This window comes from Pseudorca crassidens, chromosome 14 (assembly GCF_039906515.1).
Source record: "Pseudorca crassidens isolate mPseCra1 chromosome 14, mPseCra1.hap1, whole genome shotgun sequence".
In the NCBI taxonomy this organism is placed as follows: domain Eukaryota; kingdom Metazoa; phylum Chordata; class Mammalia; order Artiodactyla; family Delphinidae; genus Pseudorca; species Pseudorca crassidens.
Genome location: NC_090309.1, coordinates 29,051,586 through 29,076,905, shown reverse-complemented (window position 1 = coordinate 29,076,905; position 25,320 = coordinate 29,051,586). Strand labels below are relative to the sequence as shown.

The 25,320-nt window shown below is 43.5% G+C and overlaps 1 protein-coding gene and 1 long non-coding RNA gene across 4 annotated transcripts; one reads left to right on the top strand and one right to left on the bottom strand.

The window, feature by feature from the left end:
* Positions 1 to 1,212: 1,212 nt before the first annotated feature.
* LOC137206106 (uncharacterized) lies at positions 1,213 to 20,216 on the bottom strand. Of its 3 annotated transcripts, none has more exons than XR_010934435.1 (3): positions 19,764 to 20,216; positions 3,901 to 4,049; positions 1,213 to 1,542 (listed from the first exon to the last, which is right to left on the bottom strand). It is a non-coding gene; the product is annotated as an uncharacterized lncRNA (long non-coding RNA). The 3 variants fall into 3 exon arrangements; XR_010934437.1 differs by lacking the exon at positions 19,764 to 20,216 and adding an exon at positions 19,152 to 19,664; XR_010934436.1 differs by lacking the exon at positions 19,764 to 20,216 and adding an exon at positions 5,382 to 5,497.
* Positions 18,610 to 25,090, top strand: NOTO (notochord homeobox). Its single transcript, XM_067704715.1, has 3 exons — positions 18,610 to 19,245; positions 21,667 to 21,881; positions 23,684 to 25,090. The coding sequence occupies exons 1-3, from the start codon at positions 18,813 to 18,815 to the stop codon at positions 23,840 to 23,842; spliced, it is 807 nt and encodes a 268-aa protein (XP_067560816.1). The 5' UTR covers positions 18,610 to 18,812; the 3' UTR covers positions 23,843 to 25,090.
* The last annotated feature ends 230 nt before the right edge of the window (positions 25,091 to 25,320 follow it).

Sequence of the window (25,320 nt, the reverse complement as noted above, 5' to 3'; positions counted from 1 at the left end):
TGGACCCTGCAGGCTCTGAGTCTGGCCATCATTCCCACTTCCCATGCCTACCCCTACGTTTGAAGCCAGGACTCCAAGGGGCAGCTCACCATGTGAGTGTGAACAGCAAACAAATCAGTCTGAACACAAATAAGGTAACTTCCTAACAGGAACCTCAGTTCAGGGCTGAACAAACAGGCAGCCAGAGCCCCCACCCGACTCCTAGACCCCCAGCTGGTGGCAAGGACCAGCCTCTGCACCTGGCCTGGAAAGTGAGGTTTCCCAGGACTTCCAGTGCCCCCTTCCACCCAGTTCTCTCCCCATCCCCGGACTTGACCTCCTCAGCCTTAGTAGGGGATGGCAGAGGCTTGGTGACAACCCCAGAAGCCCACTTGTGGAAGAGCCTTAAAAAGGTTACAAGGGCATGAGGGAAGGTCTGGGCTGGTGTGAGGGCCCGTGACAAGTCTGTCCTCTTCTCCCCGCCCAACACCCCTGACACCTGCCTGCAATCCACACACACCATCACCACCACCGTCATCTCTATTTTCCTTTCTTCTGAACACAGAAACCGCTTTCTAGGTGGTTCTTTCATCCTCTCCCCCTCGAACACCATCTGCTTACAAGACACTTGGAGAGATGACACACATGATAACCCAACTCTTTCTGTGTTTTTCCATTTCAACAACACCCCTGAGTTTCTGGACCCTCAGACCAGGTTTGAATGTGATGATGCAGAGACGGGCTGAACCTGTCAGTGACTTTTTAAAAAGAACCAATACCTTTGTTCACTTCTTCTACTGGTATTGGAAGTTCAGTCAGTTATGAGTAGTTGAAACAAGTTGGTCTTTAAAAGGATTTATTCTCTCTCTCACACACATACACCCTTCTACTACAGCTCTATCCCCCATGCACCCCCAAAGGGAAAAAATAATCCTTCCCCCTTGAAGGGCTGTGGGGCACAGAGGAGAAATTAACTCAATTAAATTCAATTTCAGCCATTTAAGTTGATACTCTTAGTGTGGAATTTACCGTCAGATGGACCTGGGTTTGAATGCTTACAGTTCACTAGCTGCAAAACAAATCTTAGCTCTTCAAGATCCAGTTTCCCCATCTATAAAATGGGAATAACAGCAGAATCATGGGGATCAACAAGATACACCCCTTACCCAGAGCCTGTGGTATGAATAGTGGTTTGGTAGAGGACCATCCCTCTTTCTTTCTTTTTTTAAAAAATTTTTTTAAATTAATTAATTTATTTATTTATTTTTGGCTGTGTTGGGTCTTCGTTTCTGTGCGAGGGCTTTCTCCAGTTGCGGCGAGCGGGGGCCACTCTTCATCACGGTGCGTGGGCCTCTCACTGTCGCGGCCTCTCCCGTTGCGGAGCACAGGCTCCAGACGCGCAAGCTCAGTAGTTGTGGCTCAAGGGCTTAGTTGTTCCGCGGCATGTGGGATCTTCCCAGACCAGGGCTCGAACACATGTACCCTGCATTGGCAGGCAGACTCCCAACAACTGCGCCACCAGGGAAGCCCCCCATCCCTCTTTCTTGTTCCTTTCTTTAGAAACTGGAGGAATAAAGGAGAAATAGAATTCAATTCAGCAAATATGTGTGTACCTACTGTGTGCTGGGTACTGTGGTAGGCGTGGCTGGTGGGTAACATGACAAAGAAGCTGCTGACCTGGGTCTGGGGTTGTCACAGGGGTATGGTGTACAGTGAGCTGGAAGCTGAGTCCTGGACCAAGTTTTGCCTTTTGTGCAAATCTCTCCCCACTTAGTTCAGTCTCAATGTCCTTCCTTTCAGTACAACAAATGGCTTTGACTAGTTGGCTGCGAAGGCCCCAACCAGCTCTAAAGTACCCTAAGTGGGTAGAAAACATACTAGTCGCACTGAATGAGGGTTGTTTGCCCCGGTCCTTACACTTCCTCTCTGATCACTGTTTCTTCCCCCTGCCTTTGGCCCTCCTTAAAGCTGGGAGTCCACACGGGTCCATACTAGTTAGCCCTTCTCTCTTCTCTCACAGCACATTCTTTTTGCATAATCTCCCCCACTCCTTGCCTTTGTAGGCTATCCTCTCTTTGGAAGTATCTGCAGAGGAAAGCCTTCCCCAAGAAGCCTTCCTGGATCTCTGAAGCTATAGCTAATCTCTGTCCTTCATACTCACATAGAATCTGCCCTTTTAGTTTGACAGTCGCATTACTTAGTTGTGAATCTCCCCCAACATGAGACTGTGAGTTCCCAGTGGGAAGAAACGGTAGTCTTCATTCCTTTGCACCCCTCATAAACCCAGGACATAAAATAGGTCTCAAACAAATAGATGTTTGTTGACTTCAGTCTAATTAAAGAGCACAGGATTTCAGAGAAAGTCTTAAAAGCAGCATACATAAGAAAAAGCTAGGAAACAGTAGGTAACTGCAAAGTGCAATGTGTGTTAGCAATGTGTGCCTCTTCTGTGTCACTGTGCATTCCTGGGAGAGAGGAACAAACAACAACTTGTTTGCTCTTGGCCTGTCAGGTGCAAGGGGGTGCAGGAGGGGCAGATGAGGGGAGAAGCAGGTGTGGGGGGAGCTGAGACAGCTGGGCAGGGGGAGGAGGTGTAGGGCTTCCCCCGAGGTGGCCCTCAGGCCTTCTCTTCCTGTAGGCTGGGCTGGACTTGAGGCCTGATGTGTGTGGGCCCTGCATCTCAGCTGCAATGACCACCATATTCCCTAGTTAGCACCTTTCTTCTGGGTGAAAAAGTCTCCCTTTGGCAAGATGAAAGAGAAAGAGGGATGAGGAGAGACTCTGCAAAAGAGAAGGTGGAAAAGGAGAAAAGGGACAAGGATTCTCGAGGGTGTTGGAGGAAAGGGGAGCCAAGGGGTCTCCCAACATGCCTTCTCCAACTTCCTCGGTCCCCGGTGGCCCTGGGGTCCTGACTAGGGTTCAGAATATTGGTGTCTACAGCTATGTTTCTTCCCTCAGTCCAGAGAAAGAAACTAGTTCTCTACTTAAGTGAGATAATCCAAGTGCAAAGCTTAAGCGACCAGTAAGTATTAGCAATCATTATGATTACCATTTTCCCCCTCTTCCTGCTCTCTACATGTCAAACCTATAGACAAGTATAGAGAATTAATACAAAGCATATCCATATGCCCACCACCACCCACTTTTTTTTTTTTTTTTTTTTTTTTGCCGTACACGGGCCTCTCACTGCTGTGGCCTCTCCCGTTGCGGAGCACAGGCTCCGGACACGCAGGCTCAGCGGCCATGGCTCACGGGCCCAGCTGCTCCGTGGCATGTGGGATCTTCCCGGACCGGGGCACGAACCCGTGTCCCCTGAATCGGCAGGCGGACTCTCAACCACTGCGCCACCAGGGAAGCCCACCATCCACTTTTATCAAACATTTTTACTCTAGTTGTTTTAAGAAATATTACAGAAAATTAACAGTATATGTACCCCTCCCTAGTCCCATTCCCTTCTTCCCCGGAGCTCATCCCTATTTTAATTGTCATATTTACCATGCTCAAGAATGTCTTTATACTTGTACCACTTATTTATGTTTTACCTTATACGTGTTTTAAACCTTTTTATATAAATAGGCTCGTGGCTCTGTACTGCGTCAACTTAGCTAAGCTAGAACTACATTTCCCAGAATTCCCTTCCATACATGGTTCTGGGCTAGGTTCGGCCACAGGAGAAATCTGCATGATACTGATGTGGCAGAAGTGACGCTGCAGGCAGCACGTTCACACTGTGTGAGGTAGGCCCTGGGGTGGCTCACGCATCGCGGCTGAGCTGCTGGCTCCCCTTCCTGGTGGGGGCAGCAGCTGGACACAAAGCTCCTTTATCTGTCCCCAGACCCTCTTCACTTTCCCCAACTCCTGGGCTAGGTATGTATTTAGCTCTAGAACAAAGGACACCAGAGTCTTTTGCAGGTCACCTACATCAGTGACGTTAGAGGCTTGGAGGGGGTGTGAGATGGAGGCCGTTTCCAGCTCATTCTTGCTCTTCCTCCTGGATCCTGGTTCGTCCTTGCTTCCCCACTTCATATCCATCTTTCCTTCTCGACTGCCTTTCCAGGGGATTTCAGTCCCTAGCCCCAGAAAAAGAAGTAACAGCCTCACATAGACGCTATAACCAGCTCCCGTGATTGCATAAAGTCAAATTCCCATAATAAATTCCTTATCCTATGTCATTCCTCGTGGCTCTGCTTCACAGATTGGATCCTGACTGGAATAGAATTTGCTAGCAGACATAGTTCCAAGAAGAACAGAACCTTAGTGAGTGATGGGTTCTCTAAATTTGGTCTAAATTGTCTAGAATTGATTCTGTGATCTAATTAGATCTAAAGGCATAAATGACACTTACCAAGGGTTACCAGGGGTAAAGGGATCACTGTTACTGCATGGCATATAACAGGAGAAAACGTTTTAAAATAGTAACCTGTAGGGACTTCCTTGGCAGTCCAGTGATTAAGACTCCGTGCTTCTACTGCAGGCGGAGTGGGTTCAATCCCTGATTGGGGAGATAAGATCCTGCATGCCCTGTGGCATGGCCAAAAAGTTTTTTAAAAAAAGAAAGAAGGAAAGAAAAAAAATCACCTGTAGACAATCGTAATCAAGTGCCTATAGAAGTCAATACTTTGACCAAGTATTTGCTTGAGCATAACAATTAGAATGAGATCGGTATGTTGCTAAAGTGCCCTGAAGAACTTGGGGAAAGAATATGATGAGTCAGGGCTTTACATTCCCATCTCAAGGTCCATGTAGGGACTACGGCTTGTGTCCTCAGAATTCTCTTCTGTTAAAATTAGGTAGTTGATGGGGAAGGAGTGGGACCATGAAAGTTAGGATGGAGACATGTATTGACAGATTCCTGTGAACCTGGGGACCTTGAGTCCCTAGGGTCTGCTGAACCACTTTTTTCAGTAGAAATGGCCCTTCCACCCCTACGTGAGGAAGTCTCCCTTGCCTGTGGGGCCTGTAGTGGCCTTCCCTGAAGTAGAAGTGTTGATTTTTCTCAGGATCTACCTCCATTGCTTATAGGCTCAAGTCCAAACAGACTCCAAAGGGTGAAGTACAAAGCATGACCCAAGAGAAGGTGTGATACACACCAAAATAATTTCATGACTTTGCCAATTTATATCAACGGAAACCTGGGGAAATGTATAGATATGGATCCCTAACGTGCAGACTCGGGGTGGAAGGAATATAAAGTCAGATTAGGCTACATTTATTTATTAGTGTAGAAATTTCTGATTCAGTGTGTTAGCTTGAGTGGTTCCAACCATTTGCTCAGTTGGCTGCTTGAAATCTGGAAGCTAGAATGCCAAAACTTCTTTGGTATACAGTAGAAGAAAGTGTTCAAAGGCTAAGGAAGATTGGAATGCTACCGCAGATTTATCATATAAGACCTATTTACCTACCTCCTAAAAATGTGCTCAGGAAAGTCCAGAGGACACTCCTTTCCCCAAGGCTGTGAGAAGCACATTCACAAGGAGAGCCCTGATATCCTTGAAGAGCTCTGTGGTGGCTATTCTCTGTAGGCCAAAAATAATGGTAGGAATTTACACTATTGAATCTGGCTCCCCACATTCAATGGGGATGATGAAATCCCAGGTTAGCAGGGACCAAGTAATGGTACTTAATCACCAAAGACAAAGTAGGTATTGTTATTATAATGGACTCATGGAAAATGTGGCCATGGTGGGAGGGATAGAGGTCATGTGTGGGCTTAGTAACATGGATTCTCACTCACCAAGGCCAGTCTGGCTACAGCCACTGCTGAGTGCCCAACCTGCCAACAGTAGAAGCCAACACTGAGTTCCCAATTTGGAAGTCAATCAGCCACATGGTGGCAGGTTGTTTACAAAGGAAGGAGCAGGGCTTTGTTCTCAATGGAATATCCAGTAACTGTGACATGGATTTGTTTTTCCTGCCCACAATGCTTCTGTCAAAATCACCATCTGTGAACATACAGGATGCCTTATCTGTATGTCATGGCATTCCACATAGCATTGCTTTTGACCAAAGAATTTCTTTTACAGCAAATGAAGAGAAACAATGGGCTCAGGCTTACGGTCTTCACTGGTGTTACCATGTTCCCCATTACTCTAAAGTAGCTGGCCTGAGAGAACAGTAGAATGGTCTCTTGAAGACTCAGTTATGGTTCCAGCTGGGTGGCAACACCTTGAGGGCTTGGGTAATGCCCTTCAGGATGAAGGATATGCTCTAAATGAGCAACTGACATAGGGTGCTGTTTCTCCCAAAGCAAGGATTCGTGAGTCAGGAAACAGAGTATAAATGAGATAACACACAGTACTTCTCTAGCAGAATTATTGCTTTCTGTCTCTGAAACTTTGGGCTATGCTAATCTAGAGTATTAGTTCCCCAAAGAGAAATATTTCCACAGGAAACACAGCAGTGGTCCCACTGAGCTGTAAAGTGAGACTGGCCCTGGCTACTTTGGGCTTCTCTTGCCAGTGAATCAACAGGCAAAGAAGGTTATTGTACTGCCTGGGGTGGTTGGTCCTGACAATCAAGGGGGGAATGGGGAGTCTCTTTACCAAGTATTCTCACCTCCTGTGATTAAAATCGACAGCAAAACTACTACAAACTAATGCAGGAAGGAGTGCTATTGGCAGAAACAAGGGTCACCCCATCAGGCAGGGAATATGAAATGGGGAGTGGAAGCGTATTTTTAAATATCAGCTAACACAACACAACCAGTTGCAGGAATGAGGACGAAAATGTCTTCTTATTTCAATGTAAATATTTTTGTGTTTTAACCAAAATTTCCCTTAGGCTTCCCATCCCTCTACTGTCTAAATAAGTTTTTAACATTATTCATCAGTAATTGTTACAGGATATCACAGGGGCAGTGTGACATAGCTAGAAGAGAAGTGAACATCACCAAACTATGAAAACTATGAACTTACAGACTTTGTATCTTCTTTTGGCAGGGGAGGGTTAGAAATGAACTTTTTCTTTTTCCACATAGATAACCACTTGATCCGACATATTTTCATTGTACAGGGATAGGTATATCATGTTAAGCAGAAACAGAATTTCGCTGTAGTTTGCTTTCAAACTTTATTTGAAAGTTACGTCTGGTGAAAACAGGTATTTATGGATGCCAAGTTGACAAAGGGTGGGCAGTGATGGCTTTGGACTGTATCACCTTAACTAAGCTGGAATCATACTTCCTAGAATTCCCTTTCCTCTATGGTTCTAGGTTAGTGTTGGCCACAGGAGAAATTTCCATGATATTTGCAAGGTAGAAGTGAAGCAGCTATGTTTATACTTGGAAGGTCGCTGTAGGGTTAGGTGTTATTGCAGTTCAAGCACAGTGTTGTGGACCTGTTGGTTCACTTTATTGGTGTGAGGCAAGAGCCAAGTCTGCAGCTCTTTCAGCTCTCATTGGATCTCCTCCTTCAGCTTCTTCAACTCCTGGGCTAGGTGCATTTTTAGCTCTGGGACGAAAGACACCAGATTCTTCTACTGATCTCCTGCATCATGGAAGTTGGAGGCTTGGAGGTAGTGAAAGAAAGAAGTGAGTTCCAGTTTCTTCTTGAGAGCTTCAGCTCTTCCTCGAAGGTTCCAGCGATCCCTATCCTCCCCACTTCATGTTCACTTTTCATTCCTCACTGCCTACCCTGCCTACTTGAGGCCTCAGTACTAGATGCAGAAGCAATAGCTGTACGTGAACTGTTTAAATAGTACCCATAATTACATAAGATCAAATTTCCATAATAAATGCCTTATGGCATGCCACCCCTAGTGGTTTGGATTCTCTGATTGAACCCTGTCAGCTCTGGGGGTTGTACATATATTATCTCAGTTTGTGACTTGGCTTTTATCTTTGTTTATGGTGTCTTTTACTGTACAGAAGTTTTAAGTTTGAATGTATCAAAGTTTATTGTGTTTCTTGTATTTAAGCAAGTCTTCCTTATCCTGAGGTCATAAAACTATGCCTTTTGAAAAATGAAATCTCCTTTTTTCTTTTTCCATATTCATAACCAAATAATATGTCCACATTTTTACTATAGCTTTATAAGAAGTGTTGATATTGGGTAAGGTAAGTTCCTTTACCTTATTCACTTTTTTCAAATTGTCTTAGATACTCTTGGTGTTTTGTTCTACAGTTTTTGAATCAGTATGTCAAGCTCTATAATTGGGATTTTTTAAAATTCTAATTGCATTTAATTTTTGGATAATTTTGGGAATAGTTGTCATCTTTTGACCTTGAGTCTTCCCATTCATTTATTAAGGTCTTATTTTATGTCCTTCAATACTGTTTTCTACTTTTCTCTTTAAATATTTCACATATCTCCTAAGTTCATTCCTATGTACCTTATAGTTTATGTTGCAGTTATGAATGAGATATATTTTTCTATTACATTTGCTAATAATATTTACATTTACCAATTTTTATATATTGATCAGATACCCAGCAACTTTACTAAATTTTCTGATTAGTTTTAATAGTTTCATTGTGAATTTGCTTGAATTTTCTCTGTAGTCATATTGTCTACAAATAAGAGTAATTTTATCTATTCCTTTCCAATTCTTACATCTTTCTTTTTGTGTCTTATGGCATTGTATCACCAGTACAATGATAAATAGACACTACAATACTGGGTATACATCTTATTCCTGACTTTAATTAGGGCTACTTCTGAAGTGTCATTTTGAAATATAATTCTTCCTGTAGGTTTTTTTTTTGATTTTTTTTTTGTTGTTTTTTTGGCTGTGTTGGGTCTTCATTGCTGTGTGGGATTTCTCTAGTTGCGGTGAGTGGGGGCTACTCTTTGTCGCGGTGCGCAGGCTTATCGCGGTGGCTTCTCTTGCTGCAGAGCACAGGCTATAGGCCCGCAGGCTTCAGTAGTTGTGGCTCGCGGGCTCTATAGCGCAGGCTCAGTAGTTGTGGTGCACGGGCTTAGTTGCTCTGCGGCATGTGGGATCTTCCCGGACCAGGGCTTGAACCCATGTCCCCTGCATTGGCAGGTGGATTCTTAATGACTGCACCACCAGGGAAGTGCCTAATGAGGATAGTTTAAAAGACTTCTGGGACAATATCAAACATGGTAATATTCACAATCCAAGGGCCCAGAAGGAGAATAGAGAGAAAAGGGGGCAAAGAACTTATTTGAAGAAATAATAAGTGAAAACTTCCCTAACCTGGGAAGAGAAACAGATATTCAGATCCAAAAAGCATAGAGTCCCAAACAAGATGAACCCAAAGAGGTCCACACCAAGACATGCTGTAACTAAAATGGCAATAATTAAAGATAATTATATTTAGATATAAAATAATTGGCATAAATATAAAGATATTTAAAAGCAGCAAGAAAAAAGCACTAGTTATATACAAGGGAACTCCCATAAGACACTCACAACAAAGGAAAGGAATCCAAACATAATACTAAAGATAGTCATCAGATCAAAAGGGAAGAGAGCAAAAGGAGAAAGGAACAAAAAAGAACTACAAAACAACCATAAAACAATTAAAAAGGCAATAAGTGCATACCTATCAATAATTACTTTAGGGAATTCCCTGGTGGTCCAGTGGTTAGGACTCCATGCTTCCACTACAGGGGGCATGGGTTCAATCTCTGTTTCGGGAGCTAAGATCCTGCAAGTCACACGGCATGACCAAAAAAAATTACTTTAAATATAAATGGATTAAATGCTCCAATCAAAAGACATAGAGTGGCTGACTGGATACAAAAACAAGACCTATATATGTGCTGCCTATAAGAGACTCACTTCAGATCTAAAGACAACACACAGACTGAAAGTGAGGAAATGGAAAAAGTATTCCATCCAAATGGAAATGAAAAGAAAGCTAGGTTAGCAATACTTATATCAGACAAAATAGACTTTAAAACAAAGACTGTAACAAGAGACAAAGAAGGACATTACATAATGATCAAGGGAACAATCCAACAAGAAGATATAAGAGTTGTAAGTTATATGCACCGAACATAGGAGTACCTAAATATATAAAGCAAATATTAACAAAACATAAAGGGAGAAATTAACAAAAATATAATACTAGTATGGGACTTTTACACCCCACTTACCCCAATGGACAGATGATCTAGACAGAAAATCAATAAGGAAACAATGGCCTTAAATGACACGTTAGACCACATCGACTTAATAAATATATATAGAACATTCCATCCAAAAGCAGTAGAATATACATTCTTTTCAAGCACACATGGAACATTCTCCAGTATATATCAAATTCTAGGCCACAGAACAAGTCTCAATAAATTTAAGAAGCTTGAAATCATATCAAGCATCTTTTCTGACTACAACAGTATGAGACTGGAAATCAACCACAATTTTTAAAACTGCAAAAAATGCAAACACATGGATGCTAAACAAAGTACTACTAAACAACCAATGGGTCACTGAAGAGATCAAAGAGGAAATTTTTAAAATACCTGAAGACAAATGAAAATGGAAACACAATGATCCAAAATCTATGGTATACTAAAAAAGCTGTTCTAAGAGAGAAGTTTATAGTGATACAAGCCTACCTCAGAAAACAAGAATAATCTCAAATAAACAATTTAACATTACACCTAAAGGAACTAGAAAAAGAAAGACAAAAAATAAAACATGTTAATAAAAGGAAAGAAATAGTAAAGGTCAGAGTAGAAATAAATAAAAAGAGACTAAAAGAACAATGGAAAAGATCACTGAAACTAAGAGCTGATTCTTTGAAAAGCTAAATAAATAGATAAACCTTTAGCCAGATTCATCAAGAAAGAAAGAGAACAGTCCCAATAAATAAAATCAGAAATAAAAGTTACAACCGACACTACAGATATACAAAGGATCATAAGAGATTACGATGAACAATTATATGCCAATAAAATGGACAACCTAGGGGCTTCCCTGGTGGCACAGTGGTTAAGAGTCCGCCTGCCGATGCAGGGGACACAGGTTCTTGTCCCGGTCCGGGAAGATCCCACATGCCGCGGAGCGGCTAGGTCCGTGAGCCATGGCCACTGAGCCTGTGCGTCCGGAGCCTGTGCTCTGCAACGGGAGAGGCCACAACAGTGAGAGGCCCACGTACCGCAAAAAAAAAAAAAAAAAGAAAAGAAAAAAGACAACCTAGAAGAAATGGATAATTTCCTAGAAATGTACAACCTCACAAGACTGAATCAGGAATAAATAGAAAATATGAACAAATCAATTACCAGTAATGAAATTGAATCATCAATCAAGAAACTCCCAATGAACAAAAGTCCAGGACCAGATGGTTTCTCAGGTGAATTCTACCAAACACTTAAAGAAGAATTAACACATATTCTTCTCAAACTACTCCAAAAAATTCAAAAGGGAGGAATGTTTCCGAACTCATTCTACAAGGCCAGCATCACCCTGATACCAAAACCAGGCAAAGACACCACGAAAAGATAAAATTACAGGCCAATATCTCTGATGAACATAGATGCAAAAATCCTCAATGAAATACTAGCAAATCAAATTCAATAATACATTAAAAGAATCATACACCATGATAAAGTAAAATTTATTCCACAATGCAAGGATGGTTCAATATCTGCAAATCAATCAATGTGATACACCATATTGACAATTTGAAAATAAAAATCATATGATTACCTGATGCAGAAAAACTCTTGACGAAATTCAACATCCATTTATAATAAAAATTCTCAACAAAGTGGGTATAGAGGGAGCATACCCCAACATAATAAAGGCCATATATGATGAACCTATAGCCAATATCATATTCAATGGTCAAAAGCTGAAAGCATTTCCCCTAAGATCAGAGGCAAGACAAGGATGCCCACTCTTGCCACTTTTATTCAACACAGTATTGGAAGTCCTAGCCACAGGAATCAAACAATAGAAAGAAATAAAAGGAATCAAAATTGGAAAGGAAAAAGAAAACCTGTCACTGTTTGCTGATGACATGATACCACATATAGAAAATCCTAAAGATGCCACCAGAAAACTACTAGAGCTCATCAATGCATTTGGCAAAGTTTCAGGATACAAAATTAATATACAGAAATCTGTTGCATTTCTGTACACTAAAAAAGAAGTATCCAAAAGACAAATACAGAAAACAATCCCTTTTACAATTGCATAAAAAAGAATAAAATACCTAGGAATAAATCTAAATAAGGAGGTTAAAGACCTGTACTCAGAAAACTGAGACATCAATGAAAGAAACTGAAAATAACACAAACGAATGGAAAGATATACCACGTTTATGGATTGGAGGAATTAGTATTGTTAAAATGACATACTACCCAACGCAATCTACAGATTCAGTGCAATTCCTATCAAAATGCCAACGACATTTTTCACAGACCAGAACAAATAATTCTAAAGTTTTTGTAGTAACACAAAAGACCCTGAATGGCCAAAACAATCTGAGAATGAAGAATAAAGCTAGAAGTATTATACTCCCTGATTTCAAGTTATACTACAAAACTACAGTAATCAAAACAGTATAGTACTGGCACAAAAAGAGACACATAGATCAGTGGAACAGGATAGAGAGCCTAGAAATAAGCCGATACACTTACAGTCAATTAATCTATGACAAAGGCAGCAAAAATACACAATGGAGAAAAGACAGCCTCTTCAATAAATGGTGCTGGGAAAACTGGACAGCTAGATGCAAAAGAATCAAACTGGACTACTTGCTCACACCATATACAAATATAAACTCAAAATGGATTAAAGACTTAAAAGTAACACCTGCAACCATAAAACTCCTAGAAGAAAACATAGGCAGTATGCTCTTTGACATAGCAATATTTGGGGGGATATGTCTCCTCATGAAAGGGAAACAAAAGCAAAAATAAACAAATGGGACTACATAAGGCTAAAAAGTTTTTGAACAGTGAAGGAAACTATCAACAAAAGAAAATGTAACCTACTGAGTGGGAGAAGATATTTGCAAATGACATATGCAAGAAAGGGTTAATATCCAAAATATACAAAGAACTCATACAACTAAATAGCAATAAAACAAACAACCCAATTAAAAAATGATCAGAGGACCTGAATAGACATTTTCCCAAAAAGACATAACAGATGGCCAACGAACACATGGAAAGATGCTCAACATCACTAATCATCAGGAAAATTCAAATCAAAACCATAATGAAATATCACCTCACACTTAGCAGAACGTCTATTATCAAAAAGACAACAAAAAAAAATGTTGTTGAGGATGTGGAGAATAGGGAACCCTCATGTGCTTTGGTAGGAATGAAATTGGTACAGCTACTATGGAAAACAGTATGGTGATTCCTCACAAAATTTAAATAGAACTACCATACAATCCAGCAATTCCAGTTCTGGGTATTTTTCTGAAGTAAAAAAAAACACTACTTTGAAAGCATATATGCACATCTATGTTCATTGCATCATTATTTACAATAGCAAGATATGGAAGCAACCTAAGTGTCTATCCATAGCTGAATGGATAAAGAAGATGTGGTATATATACATATACAATGGAATATTACTCAGCCATAAAAAAGGATGAAGTCTTGCCATTTGCAACAACATGGATGGATTTAGAGGGTATTACGCTATGTGAAGTAAGTCAGTCAGATAAAGACAAGTACCATATGATTTCACTTATATATAAAATCTAAAAAACAAAACAAATGAATAAACTTAAAACAGGAACAGACTCAGAGATACAGAGAATCAACTGGTGGCTTCCAGAGTGGAGGGAGGGAGACGAGTGAAATGGGAGAAAGAGATTAAGAAGTACAAACTTCCAGGGACTTCCCTGGTGGTCCAGTGGTATAGAATCCGCCTTCCAATGCAGGGGACATGGGTTCGATCCCTGGTTGGAGAACTAAGATCTCACATGCCGTGGAGCAACTAAGACCACGCGCCACAGCTACTGAGCTCCCACACCTCAACTAGAGAGGCTGCGTGCAGCAAACTACAGAGCCCACATGCCCTGGAGCCCGCACGCCACAACTAGAGGGAGAAAACCCACAGCCACAACTAGAGAGAAGCCCACATGCTGCAACGAAGAGCCCACACACCACAACAAAAAGATCCCGCATGCCACAACAAAGACCTAATGCAGCCAAAAATAAAAATAAATAAATAAATAAATAGAAGTACAAACTTCCAGTTATAAAATAGATAAGTCATGGGGGTATAATGTACAGCATAAGGAATATAGTCAATAATATTGTAATTACTCTGTATGGTGACAGATGGTAACTAGATTTATTGTGGTGATCATTTTCAATTATACTTCAGTAAAAAAAGAAAAAAAGAAAAAATATTCCATTGTATGTATAAACCACGGTTTGCTTACCCATTCTTCCATCAATGCACACTTGGGTTTCTTCTATGTTTTAGCTATTGTGAATAATGCTGCTATGAACATGGGTGTGTAAATATTTCTTCGAGACCCTGCTTCCAATCCTTTTGGGTATAGACTCAGAAGTGGAATGCCTGGATCATACGGTAATTCTATTTTTAATTTTTTTTTTTTTTTTTTTTTTTGCAGTATGCAGGCCTCTCACTGTTGTGGCCTCTCCCGTTGCGGAGCACAGGCTCTGGACGCGCAGGCTCAGCGGCCATGGCTCACGGGCCCCGCCGCTCCGCGGCATGTGGGATCTTCCTGGACCGGGGCACGAACCCGTGTCCCCTGCATCGGCAGGTGGACTCTCAACCACTGCGCCACCAGGGAAGCCCTTCACTGTAGTTTTGATTTGCATTTCCCTAATGATTAGTGATTTGAGCATTTTTTCATGTGCTTATTGTTCTTTCATATATATTCTTTGGAGAAATGTCTATTCAAGTCTTTTGCCCATTTTTGAATCAGGTTGTTTGCTATTTTGTTGTTGAGTTTAGGAATTCTCTATATATTCTGGATATTAGTCCCTTATCAGATATAAAATTGCAAATATTTTCTCCCATCCTGTGTGGCCTTTCTACTCTGTTTATAGCATATTTTGATGTACAAAATTTTTACATTTTTTGTTGTTGTTGGGTAGAGTGTTCTGTATTTGTCTGTTACATCTAGTTGGTTAATTGTGTTGTTTAAGTCTTCTATTTCCTTACTTATCTTCTCTCCATTTGTTCTATCCATTATTGTAAGTAGGATATAAAAGTTTCCAACTATTATTGTTGAACTATTTCTCCCTTCAATTCTGTCAATTTTTGCTTTGTATATTTTGATGGTCTGTCATTAGGTACATAAATGTTTATTATACTTCTTCCTGTATTGAATATTTTATTAATATATAATGTCCTTCTTTGTCTCTTGTAACCCTTTTTTTTTTTTTTTTTGGTTTAAAGTCTATTTTGTCCAATATTAGTATAGCTACTCCTATTCTCTTTTGGTTACTATTTTCATGGAATATCTTTTTCCATCCTTTCACTTTCAACCAGTTTATGTCTTTGCTTGTCAAGTGAGTCTCTTGTATAGAGCATATAGTTGGTTCATGTATTTTTATCCATTTTGCCAATCTGTCTTTTGACTGGAGAGTTCAATCTATTTAAAGTAATTGATTATTACTTTATTGATAAGGAGTGGCTTACTTCTGTCATCGTGCTGTTTTCTGTATGCCTCATAGCTTTTGTCCCTCATTTCTTACAGTATTGTCTTCTTTTGTGTTTAGTCAATTTTTTGTAGTGAAATGTTTAAATTTCTTTCTCATCTTCTTTTATGTATATTCTATAGCTATCTTCTTTGTGGTTACCATGGGCATTACATTTAACTTACATCCTAAGTTATAACACTCTAATCTGAATTTATACCAGCTTAATTTTGATAACATACAAAAACTCTGCTTCTTCACAGCTCCATCCCTACTCTCTTTCAGTTGTTGATGTAACAAAATTACATTTTTATATGGTGTGTGCCCCAAAACATAAGCTAATACTTATTTTAAATGCATTAATCTCAAATTATGTAGAAAACAAGATTTGGAATTACAAATAAAAATTACAGTAATACTAGCTTTCACACTAATAATATTTTCTTCAAATGTGTTAGTCTCAAATCATTTAGAAAACAAAGTACAGTTACAAACCATTATTATAATTAATTTTTAAATTTTTGTGTATTTAAATCAATCAATATTTTCCTTTATTGATTCAGATTTTGACTCATCCTTGAAAAGTCTTTTTTCTAACACCTCCACAAAAATCAATTCCAGACCTAAATATAAAAGGTAAAATAACAAAGAATTTTAAAAATAACAGAAGAATATCTTCATGACTTTGGATAGGCAAAGGTTTCTTTTAAAGGACACAAAAGCAGATGATTAAGCTTGATTAAAATTAGTAATTTTGTTCACCAAAAGAAAACTTTAAAAGAATGAAAAGGCAGGCCGCAGAGTGGAAGAAGATATTTGCTTATATATATATATTTAACAAAAGACTTGATTCCAAAATATCTATCTCTATCTATACATAAATATTCTTACAAATTAATAAGAAAAAGATAGTAACCCAATGGAAAAATAAGGAAACCACTGGAACAGGCGCTTCACACAAAAGGGGATATCCAAATCGCTGATAAGCTTAAGAAGAGATGCTCAACTTGAACAGTCTTCAGGGAAATAAATGTAAATTAAAACAAATTTTGCTAAGGGTGAAATAGCTAGGGGATTTGAACCTAGGCAGTCTGTTAACCTCTCTTGCTCTATTTACTTATATGTAAATTGAGGATATTAATGTCTATACCCTCAGGAGCTTACAGTTTGAGGAGAAATAAGTGAAACAACAGAATATAGATAACTATGTACTGAAATACAGTGAATTATGTATGGAAAATCCAGACCTAGAGACAGTGACCATATTTTTTACCTAAAACTCAGCACAAACATACTTAACAAAATGGTCATACACCTTCCATCTTACAAGCTTTTTCTTGTTCTTTGTCAACTTCCCCTGATTCCAGGGTGCATGCTGTTATTGTAAATAGCCTCTCTCCTCCCCATAATAGCTAGCATGTAGCTAAAAACTCAATCTCATTCAACTCTTGTAAGAATCCCATTAGGTATGATTTTCTCACTTAAGAGACCATTCCCATTTTATAAGAAACTGAGGCTTAGAGTGAATAGGCCACTTATCTGAAGTCACAGAAAAGTTCAGTGACAAAGTTGGGATTTGAAGCCAGGTTTGTCCAACTCCAAAATCCACATTTTCCATCATCTTGCTCCACTGTTCCCTGACTGCATAAGCTGCTGTCTTTGTGGGCCCAAAAAAGTGGGTGTGTGTATCCAGGCTCACAAGGCCTGCTTCTGGTGCCTTGGCACTGCAGTCTGGGTGGGTCCTGGGTGGGGTGGGGGGGTAACACAGCCCCTCCTTCTTGGAGAAAAAGCTCCTCCAAAAGAAACACGTTGAGAAATGGAATGGTGTGTGTAAGATTTGGGAGTTATGGGAGGGGGGAGCATCTAGAACTTTCCAAATCCCAGTGGGTCTGACCTCACGTAAGACAGAGTCCTTCCCATCCATGCCCCATCCCTAGGGCTCTCATTCCTGTATCCTCATCTCTGACCCTGCGTACTCTGGTCAGAACACAGTAAGCCTAGACCTGGGATCAGATCGGACGCTTGCACATCATTTTGCCCACAATCTCACGTTCCAGGCTGCCTGGGGGGTTGCTCAGAAGGCAGGGCCGGTAGTTGCTGAATTAGGAAGTGGGGGAGGGCAGGAACCCAGCAAGGTTCCTCCAGCCCTTACTTTGCAGAACAGACAGGGCATGTTGGTGTTCCAAACAGCTGACACCTATGGACAATGCCACTGAACTGCACCTCGACCTGGTAGAGTGGTTTCAATGTTAGGCATTGATTTGGGGAGGCAGAATGCTATGGGAGCCTGGAAGGCAGGAATCCCTCAGAACTCTGCAATCACAGCATAGTGCTCACCGGCCAATTCTAAATGATTTACATGCATTAACTCATGTAATCACACAGCAACTCCATGAGGTACCTACCATCGTTATCCATTTTACAGGTGAAGAAATTCATACAGCAACTTGTAACTTGCCCAAGGACATGGGTAAATGCTGATTATCCAACTGTAAAACTGGATACAAATGCCTGCCTTACACCTACATAATTCAGGTTTTGTAGGACATCAACTCTCATGCATTTGCAATAAATTAGTATTTCTTAATCTGGAACCATTAATGTTTTTACCCTTCTACTTTTTTGAATACAGGAAAGATTTTTCCAGTGGGCCCTAAGTAATGTGGGTGCAGAAAGTTCCTGGAAAGACTCAAAAGAAATTGGTAACTACAGCAGTGTCTCCAGTCAGGGAAAGGTGGGAAATTGACATTTCACAGTGGTTAAACAAGATATTTAAATTAATTTTTTTTTTTAATTTAAGGGCTTGCGCAGTCACAGGTGAGTGTGGCCAGGGGCTTCTGCTTCACAGACAGTGAGAGGATGAGCTAAAGCTTGAAGGCAAAGCTTAACATCCATCTACACTGGCAGGGTGGCTCGCCCAGGATCACCAGCAAGTCACAGCGAGCTCAGGGTCCTTTACCCGACAGCACGGGCTGGGGTTGGGGGTGGGATTTTTTTAATGCGTAAGGAGGGAGGGCGCTGGGGCACACGGAGCTTTGGGACTTTGCGGGGTTGGCTGCGCCCGGGAGGCGGTGCCTGGGCTGCGGGAAGAAAAGGCCCGGCCAGTCCGGCCCCGCCCTGTCCAATTTAAGAGACCTCGCCGGCAGCGGCGGCTGTTCCTGGACAGCAAGGCTCGCTCCCTTATTTAAAGCAGGTGTCCTCACTCTCTTCTCGCGCTGCCCACACAGCCCAGAGGCCCCCGGCTCCCCTCCCTGCGTCCGTCCGGGCAAGGGCCGCGCCATGCCCAGCCCCGGGCAGCGAGGCTGCCGGCCGCCCGCTACCTCGGGCGCCCGGGTCCAGCGCCCGCGCTCCAGCTGCTCTCCCGCGCCCGCGTCTCCCGCGCCCGCGTCCCCCGCGCTGCCGCGCCGCTCGGCAGGCCCAGGCCCACCCCGTGCAACCGGACGCCTCGAGTCCTCCTTCTCTGTCGAGGCCATCCTGGCCAGACCCGACCGCCGTGCGCCCGCCATCTCCTCTCTGTCTGTCTCCGCCGGCGCTGCCGGGGGCCTCTGGACCGCGCCCGCCCGGCCTCCCGCTCCGGCTCTGCCCAGCGCGTACCCGGCTACGTGGCTGCCCGCCTACCTGAACGCGGGGCTCGACCAGCGGTGCCCCCAGCTCCCGGTGCTGCGGCTGCGCACCGCCCACTTTTGCGGCCTCCAGGGCCTCGGCGTCACAGGTACGAGGTGGCGGACGGCCGCGACGGTGGGCACAGGGTAGAGGAGAAGTCCCCGAGTTTGAGAGCCACACACTGTTAGAGTGGGTGGAAACGCTATGACCCTTGAGCCTGCCGTTGATACCGGGCGGAGAGAGGGACCCAGACCGGGTGGGAGGCTGCCCGGCCCGCCGCTGAGGTGGGAGAAGGTGTGTGTGGTGAGGCGGGTGCGGAGCGGGAGGTGAGGGCGGGCCAGAGGGGGCTCGGAAGACAGCTAGGACCAGCGCAGGGCTGCAGGGGGCCCAGCCCCGCGTCGCTGGACGAGGGATTGGTAGAGGCCCTTGCTCCCTCCCACACCCGCTTCGGATAATGCTTGGTGGCGCAGGCTCTTTCCCAAAGCGGCTCTCGTCGCGAACCCAGGGCCCGGTCTTAGACGGGAGAAGCGGATGCTGCCGCTGGTACCCTCCAGCGAGGAGCTGTTGGGAGTTAGCCGACGCGGTTACGGCTCTGCGCCTGCTTGCTTATAGCTCTTAGAGTGGTACCTTGGGGCTCTGGGTCCTTGGAGCGCAGTCACTTAAATCCCAGTGAGACTTTAACCATTGAGGTAACTTTCTCCTCTAGCATTAACATCCATCTACACGAGTTTCTGCCATCTTTGGCTCTCTGGTTCATGCATCTGCGTGGTTCCCATGAAGGAAAACAGAAGCAAAGTTAGTGCAAGCATTATTGACCCATACCAAGATCCTTGTAAGACAATCTTACCTGGTTCCTACTTCCTGGGTTCCCCCCATCCTGCATCTCCTCAACTCCCTTCAGCTGGCATTTCTCCTAACCATGTGGGAGAGAAACACTGGTCTCCCAACCCCATCCAAATTCGTGCCATGAATAAGAGCCACAGCCCTCACTCCAAGCCACCTTTTTCTAACATCCCCACACACCTGAGGTTTGAATTGCAGTTTACGACTTTGTATATGGTTGTCTCATTTTCAAGTTAGTTTTTGCATGGGTATTACATCCATACAGTTCAAACTTCAAAATGTTAACTGAGATATAGTATGGAAAAGAGTTTCCTTTACCACTCCTGTCCCCCAGCCACCTGGTTCTCCCCACCCCGCAGGCAGCCAGACACCAGTTTCTTTATTCTTCCAGTGGTATTTTATACCTGCACACACGTATATATGTGTGAGAATAAATATATATATACATACATAAACACACACACATTCTTCTAACCCCCATACTAGACACACTGCTCTACACCTTACTGTTTTCACCTGACCGTGAATCAGAGATTTTTCCTTGTAAGTCCATGCAGAGCTTCTTTGCCACAGAATGGTCCATTGTTAGGATGTACCATATTTTAAATCTGGCCCCATTGATTGTTCTTCATAGTTTTCTATTAATGCTTATGTTTATGGTAAGCCAGGTGAGCCCAGTGGTTTGGGTCTTGGGCAGCCAGGCCTCACTCCCTTCACTGGGGCAGTTTCGTTTGCCAGCCCTGGAGCCTCCCCAAGGCTAGTGGGAGCTGAGCAGTCTTAGCACTGCACTTGCCAGGCCTCTGTCTGGAACACTTCCCTCCAAGCTAGCCCAAGGGCTTACTTCCTCACTCCTTTGGAGTTATGACTCAGGTACTGCCCTCTGGCAGACCAATCTCCATCTCTGCTGGCCCACAGCTCTATGAGCTGAAAAGCACCCTTGTGTGCATTAGAAAAGGTTACTCCCTAACTTCAAGCTGGCACAACACCTTGTCAGGCAGGAAGAATTGGCCTGTGGAGAGTGGTCAGAATTTCAGACTCCACTTACCCTCTCAGCTGGGTACCTGTGTGCAGGGCACAAGCTATACATAGTGGCCCTGTTCAAGTGTCAACTTAGTGAGGTGCCTACCTTTCTAAAGATACAAACTATCCCCCTCCCCCTCCCACACACTTAACCCTGTCCTTCCCTGCTTTATTCTTCTCACTAGTGCTAATCCTTTTCTGACATACTCAATATTTTATTTATTTGCCTTTTTTTTACTATTAGGGATTTTCTGTTTTGTCCTGGAACCATGCCTGAAACATAGTAGACATTCAAAAAGTTGAATGAACAAAAAGGATGAACCCTCACTCTTTGTTCAGAAGCAGGTCTCTTCTCTGCTCATCCCATAGGGTTTTCCTGAAGTAGCCAAGGAAAGGAAAGGAGAGATGGAGGTTTGGCAGCTCCTCTTAGGGCCAAAGATTATGCCACTCACTTGAAGAATAATGGAGCCCGAAGCGGTCTCACAACACTGTCCCTTCTTTCTCATTTGTTTTACTTCTGCGCAGTCTCTTCCCACCCTGCCTTCTTGCTGTGTTACCTGGCCAAGGGTAAGACAGGGCAGTGGAGCTGTGAGCTTGTTCTCTCTCCTCTAAGATGAGAAGCTAGGGGGTTACTGGCTAACCTCTCCTCCTGCTAATTGCTCTTCAGGCTTGGAGCTGGCTCACTGCCTAGGCCTCTGGGGTCCCCGCAACTGGGCCCAAGCTCAGGACCTTCAGGACACTGAGAGATCCCAAAAGAGGGTCCGAACCATGTTTAACTTGGAGCAGTTGGAAGAGTTGGAGAAAGTGTTTGCAAAACAGCACAATCTAGTGGGGAAGAAGAGAGCCCAGCTGGCAGCCCAGCTCAACCTTACAGAGAACCAGGTGAGAGCAGGGACTCCTGTGGGGCCCGGGCTGTACCTAGGGACAGATACTACTCTCTCAAAGACCCTGAGTTGGGGCTGGGAGGAATTTATAGGCCTTCATCCTCTGTGCCATGCCGATGGGGGAGACAGGCCCTAACCACTGGCACACTCCCTTCCCTATATGTTGAGAAAAATAGTCCTATTTGAAATCACATTATGGAAACAACACATGGTGTTAATCTAGAACTTTATAATGTAATGTCTCCATGCTAAATAAGGAGCTGACAGTGAAATTAAGTAGGTATTCAAGGGACTAAATATTAAAAATAATAAACATTCCCTTGACCTCATATTCCCCTCTGGCTACTGCATCATCTCTCTGCTCTTTTCAGAGGCAAACCTATCAAGAACTGGCTATGTTCTCTGTATGTCCTCACCTCCCATCTACTCCTTAACTCATTGCATTGTGAATTCTTTACCTACCATTTCATTGAACCTTCTCATCAAGGTCTCTAATGTCCTCCATGTTGCCAAAGTCAGCAGATGCTTTCCTTTCCTCATCTTACCCCACCACTCAGTACAGGCAACCACTCCTTCTCTTAGGAAATACACTCTTCTCTTGGCTTCCAGACACCACACTCTCTTGGTTTTTCTCCTGGCTTTTTGGTCCTTTCTTCTTGGTTGCCTTTGTAGGCAACTCTTCTCTTTGTGACCTCGAATTTTCCTCCCTAGCTGATTTAATCTATCCCCATGGGTTTTAAATACTATCTGTAAGCCAATGACTCCCTAATTTTTATCTTCAGCCCACCTTTCTTTCCTGACTTGTACATCTAACTACCTTCTTGCGGCCTCCACTTGGATGTCTTGCGGGTAGCCATTTTAAACTTAAGTCAGAACCTCAATTCTTGATTTTTTTTTCTCGCCATATCTCTTCCTTTTCCCACACATGGCACCACCGTCCACCCAGTTGCTCAAAACACTTAGTCATCCTAGATTCCTCTTTCTCTCCCACTTCCAATCCATCAGCTAGCCTTTTCACTTCTACCTCCAAAATACAACTGGAATCATTTCATTTCTCTCCATTGCCCCCAGTTCCAAATGGGACTGTTTTTCTCATCACACAGGGAAGGGAGTGTGCAGCCCCAGCTCTCACTAGATCCCTGCAATAGTCTCCCCAGCTATCTCCCCAAATCTGTTTATATCCATTCTTCACACAACTGCCAGATGTGCAGTTTACTTGACATGTAAATAGGACTGTGTTTCATCCCACTTAAAAGCTCAAAGTTGACACTTCTAACCCATGGCCTTCACAGTTTCCCTTCCTTTGCTTTCCTCTCTCAGATGTGCCTGCCATGCTGTCCTCCTTTTTGGTCCTCAGACGCTCCAAGCTTGGTTCCCCTGCCCTGGCTTGCTTTTTTCTCTGTTCCCATCGGGCTGGCCTCTCATCCTCTGAGCCTCAGCTTAAGTGCTGGTTCTTCAGGGAGGCTCAAACCCCTGTTCATACCCCCTTTTGTGTTTATACATTTGTTTCCATGTTTGTTATTAGTCTCCCTCCACTGGACTATGAGCTCCATGAGGGCAGAGATCATGCCTCTACTGCTCACTATTATCACCGTCACCTAGGGTGATGCCTAGTTCATATCAGGAGCTCAATAAATATTTGCTGAGTGAATGAGTGGTGACTGGCATTAGAGGGAAGGGTGTGCTTCCCTTAGAATGAAGAGTAAATTTTGACCAGAGAGGAGTGGGGACTGTGGGAATGGGGGAAGCAGTGGGAACTGCTGGTCACATTCTGATCTCTTCTCACTGCCTCAATTACAGGTGAGGGTCTGGTTCCAAAACCGCAGGGTTAAGTATCAGAAGCAGCAAAGGCTGAGACTGCCAGCTGCATCTGCCATGGCTGCCTCCCCGGATGAGCCCTCCAGCAGCTCCAACACCACCATCCAGAGAGAAGATGCAGAGTCAGGAGTGGACAGCTGAGGACTGGGACAGAGGCTCAACCCAAGCTGTTTGGGCTAGTTCTTCCTGGGGGCACCAACTGGACCTCCCTGTTCCAATTTTTAATGAAGAGCTTGTCAGGTCAAAGGGCATCAGGGGAATCTGAACTGTCAAGCAGGGGTCCCCCTTTCCTATATCTACCCCTGGGAGCTGTAATAATGCAAATGGTCATGGGTACAGACTTTGGCCTTCAGCTGTCCTTGGCTAAGTTACCGAACTTCTGAAGTTTTTTTCCCCACCTGTATAATGGGTATGTTGATAACGTAGACCTCCCAAGACTGAGATGATGTCTGTAAAACACTTATAGTGTGCCAGGCTCAGTACTAAGTGTGCAGTAACTATTAAGGCTTATAGGCCCCCTTCATCTGTGGGAGTAATACCTCACCCCTGGCTTCTCCAGGGATTAATCTTTGCCTGGCCTGGCTGTAGACGAGAGAGGGCCTCCTTGAATCAGTATATGAGCCTAGAAGACTTCGCCATTGGAGATGGTGGAGTTGAGAGCAAAGAAGGAAGGGTAGACCATTTAGCCCATTTCCTCTCCCAGAATTTACCAAAGTTTTCTTATTTTGTCTGAAATGTTAACACTCTCAGAAGGAGCTCAGGCCCAGCTGCCTCCTTGGAGCAGACATGCTACCCTGACCACCATCTTTTTCCGTCTACCTACTTGACTTGACCCCCTATCCATCTTCATACAGAGAGATTTAACTCTGCCTTTGCCAAAACTGGCATTTTGTCATAAACTCTGCTGTATTATTATTCCCCTGCTTCACAACCAGTTCTCATGGCTCCCGTTCCTTCCCAGGAATCTACTTAGTTTCTTTCCAAGAAGCGTAGCTGATAGCCTACTCTTGTGAAGCCTGCCACCAATATTTCCAGAGCTAATTTCTCTAGCACTCCACATTCCCTGGCGGGCTTCCGTTGAGGGTATTCATTTAGAATACAGAATGACTTCTGGGTGTTGAGATGAACTGGTGGAAGGAGGACTGCCCTGCCACCTGGTGGTGAGAGAGGGCATGGTCCACACTGCTCTCCAGAGTTTTCTGAGGGAGGGAGAAAAGGCAGGGAGCAGGGGTGGCCTTGGGAAACCACCTGCCGCCAAGTCAGTTGACCATCGCCTCCAGGACCAAGCTGCAGCTGGAGGGAGGCCAGGGTCCAGCTTCAAGAACCCTCCTGTTCCTGTCTTCCGGGAAATCCTTCCTAATGCTGGACCCAGTCAGCTCTATTAAAGGAACACAGCTACATTTGCCTCTTCCGGGAATCATGGGCTCACTTTTTTTTCTTTTTTTTTTTAAATCACCAGCAGTGACCTATTCAGCAGTTACTGTGCTCTATCAAATCCCTAAATGTCACCATGAGACCGCAGCAGATGCAGACACAGGTCCCTTTTCAAGTAGCACGGAATCAATTGGAGGACGAGAGAACAAACTGAGACATGGTGGTCAGGCCTGGCTGTGGGGACA

Bases quoted from the DNA above. Each gene is read 5' to 3' on its own strand.
- NOTO (XM_067704715.1), top strand. From the start codon at position 18,813: ATGCCCAGCCCCGGGCAGCGAGGCTGCCGGCCGCCCGCTACCTCGGGC. The intron at 19,246-21,666 runs GTACGAGGTGGC...ATTGCTCTTCAG, and splicing joins CCAGGGCCTCGGCGTCACAG to GCTTGGAGCTGGCTCACTGC. The intron at 21,882-23,683 runs GTGAGAGCAGGG...CCTCAATTACAG, and splicing joins TCAACCTTACAGAGAACCAG to GTGAGGGTCTGGTTCCAAAA.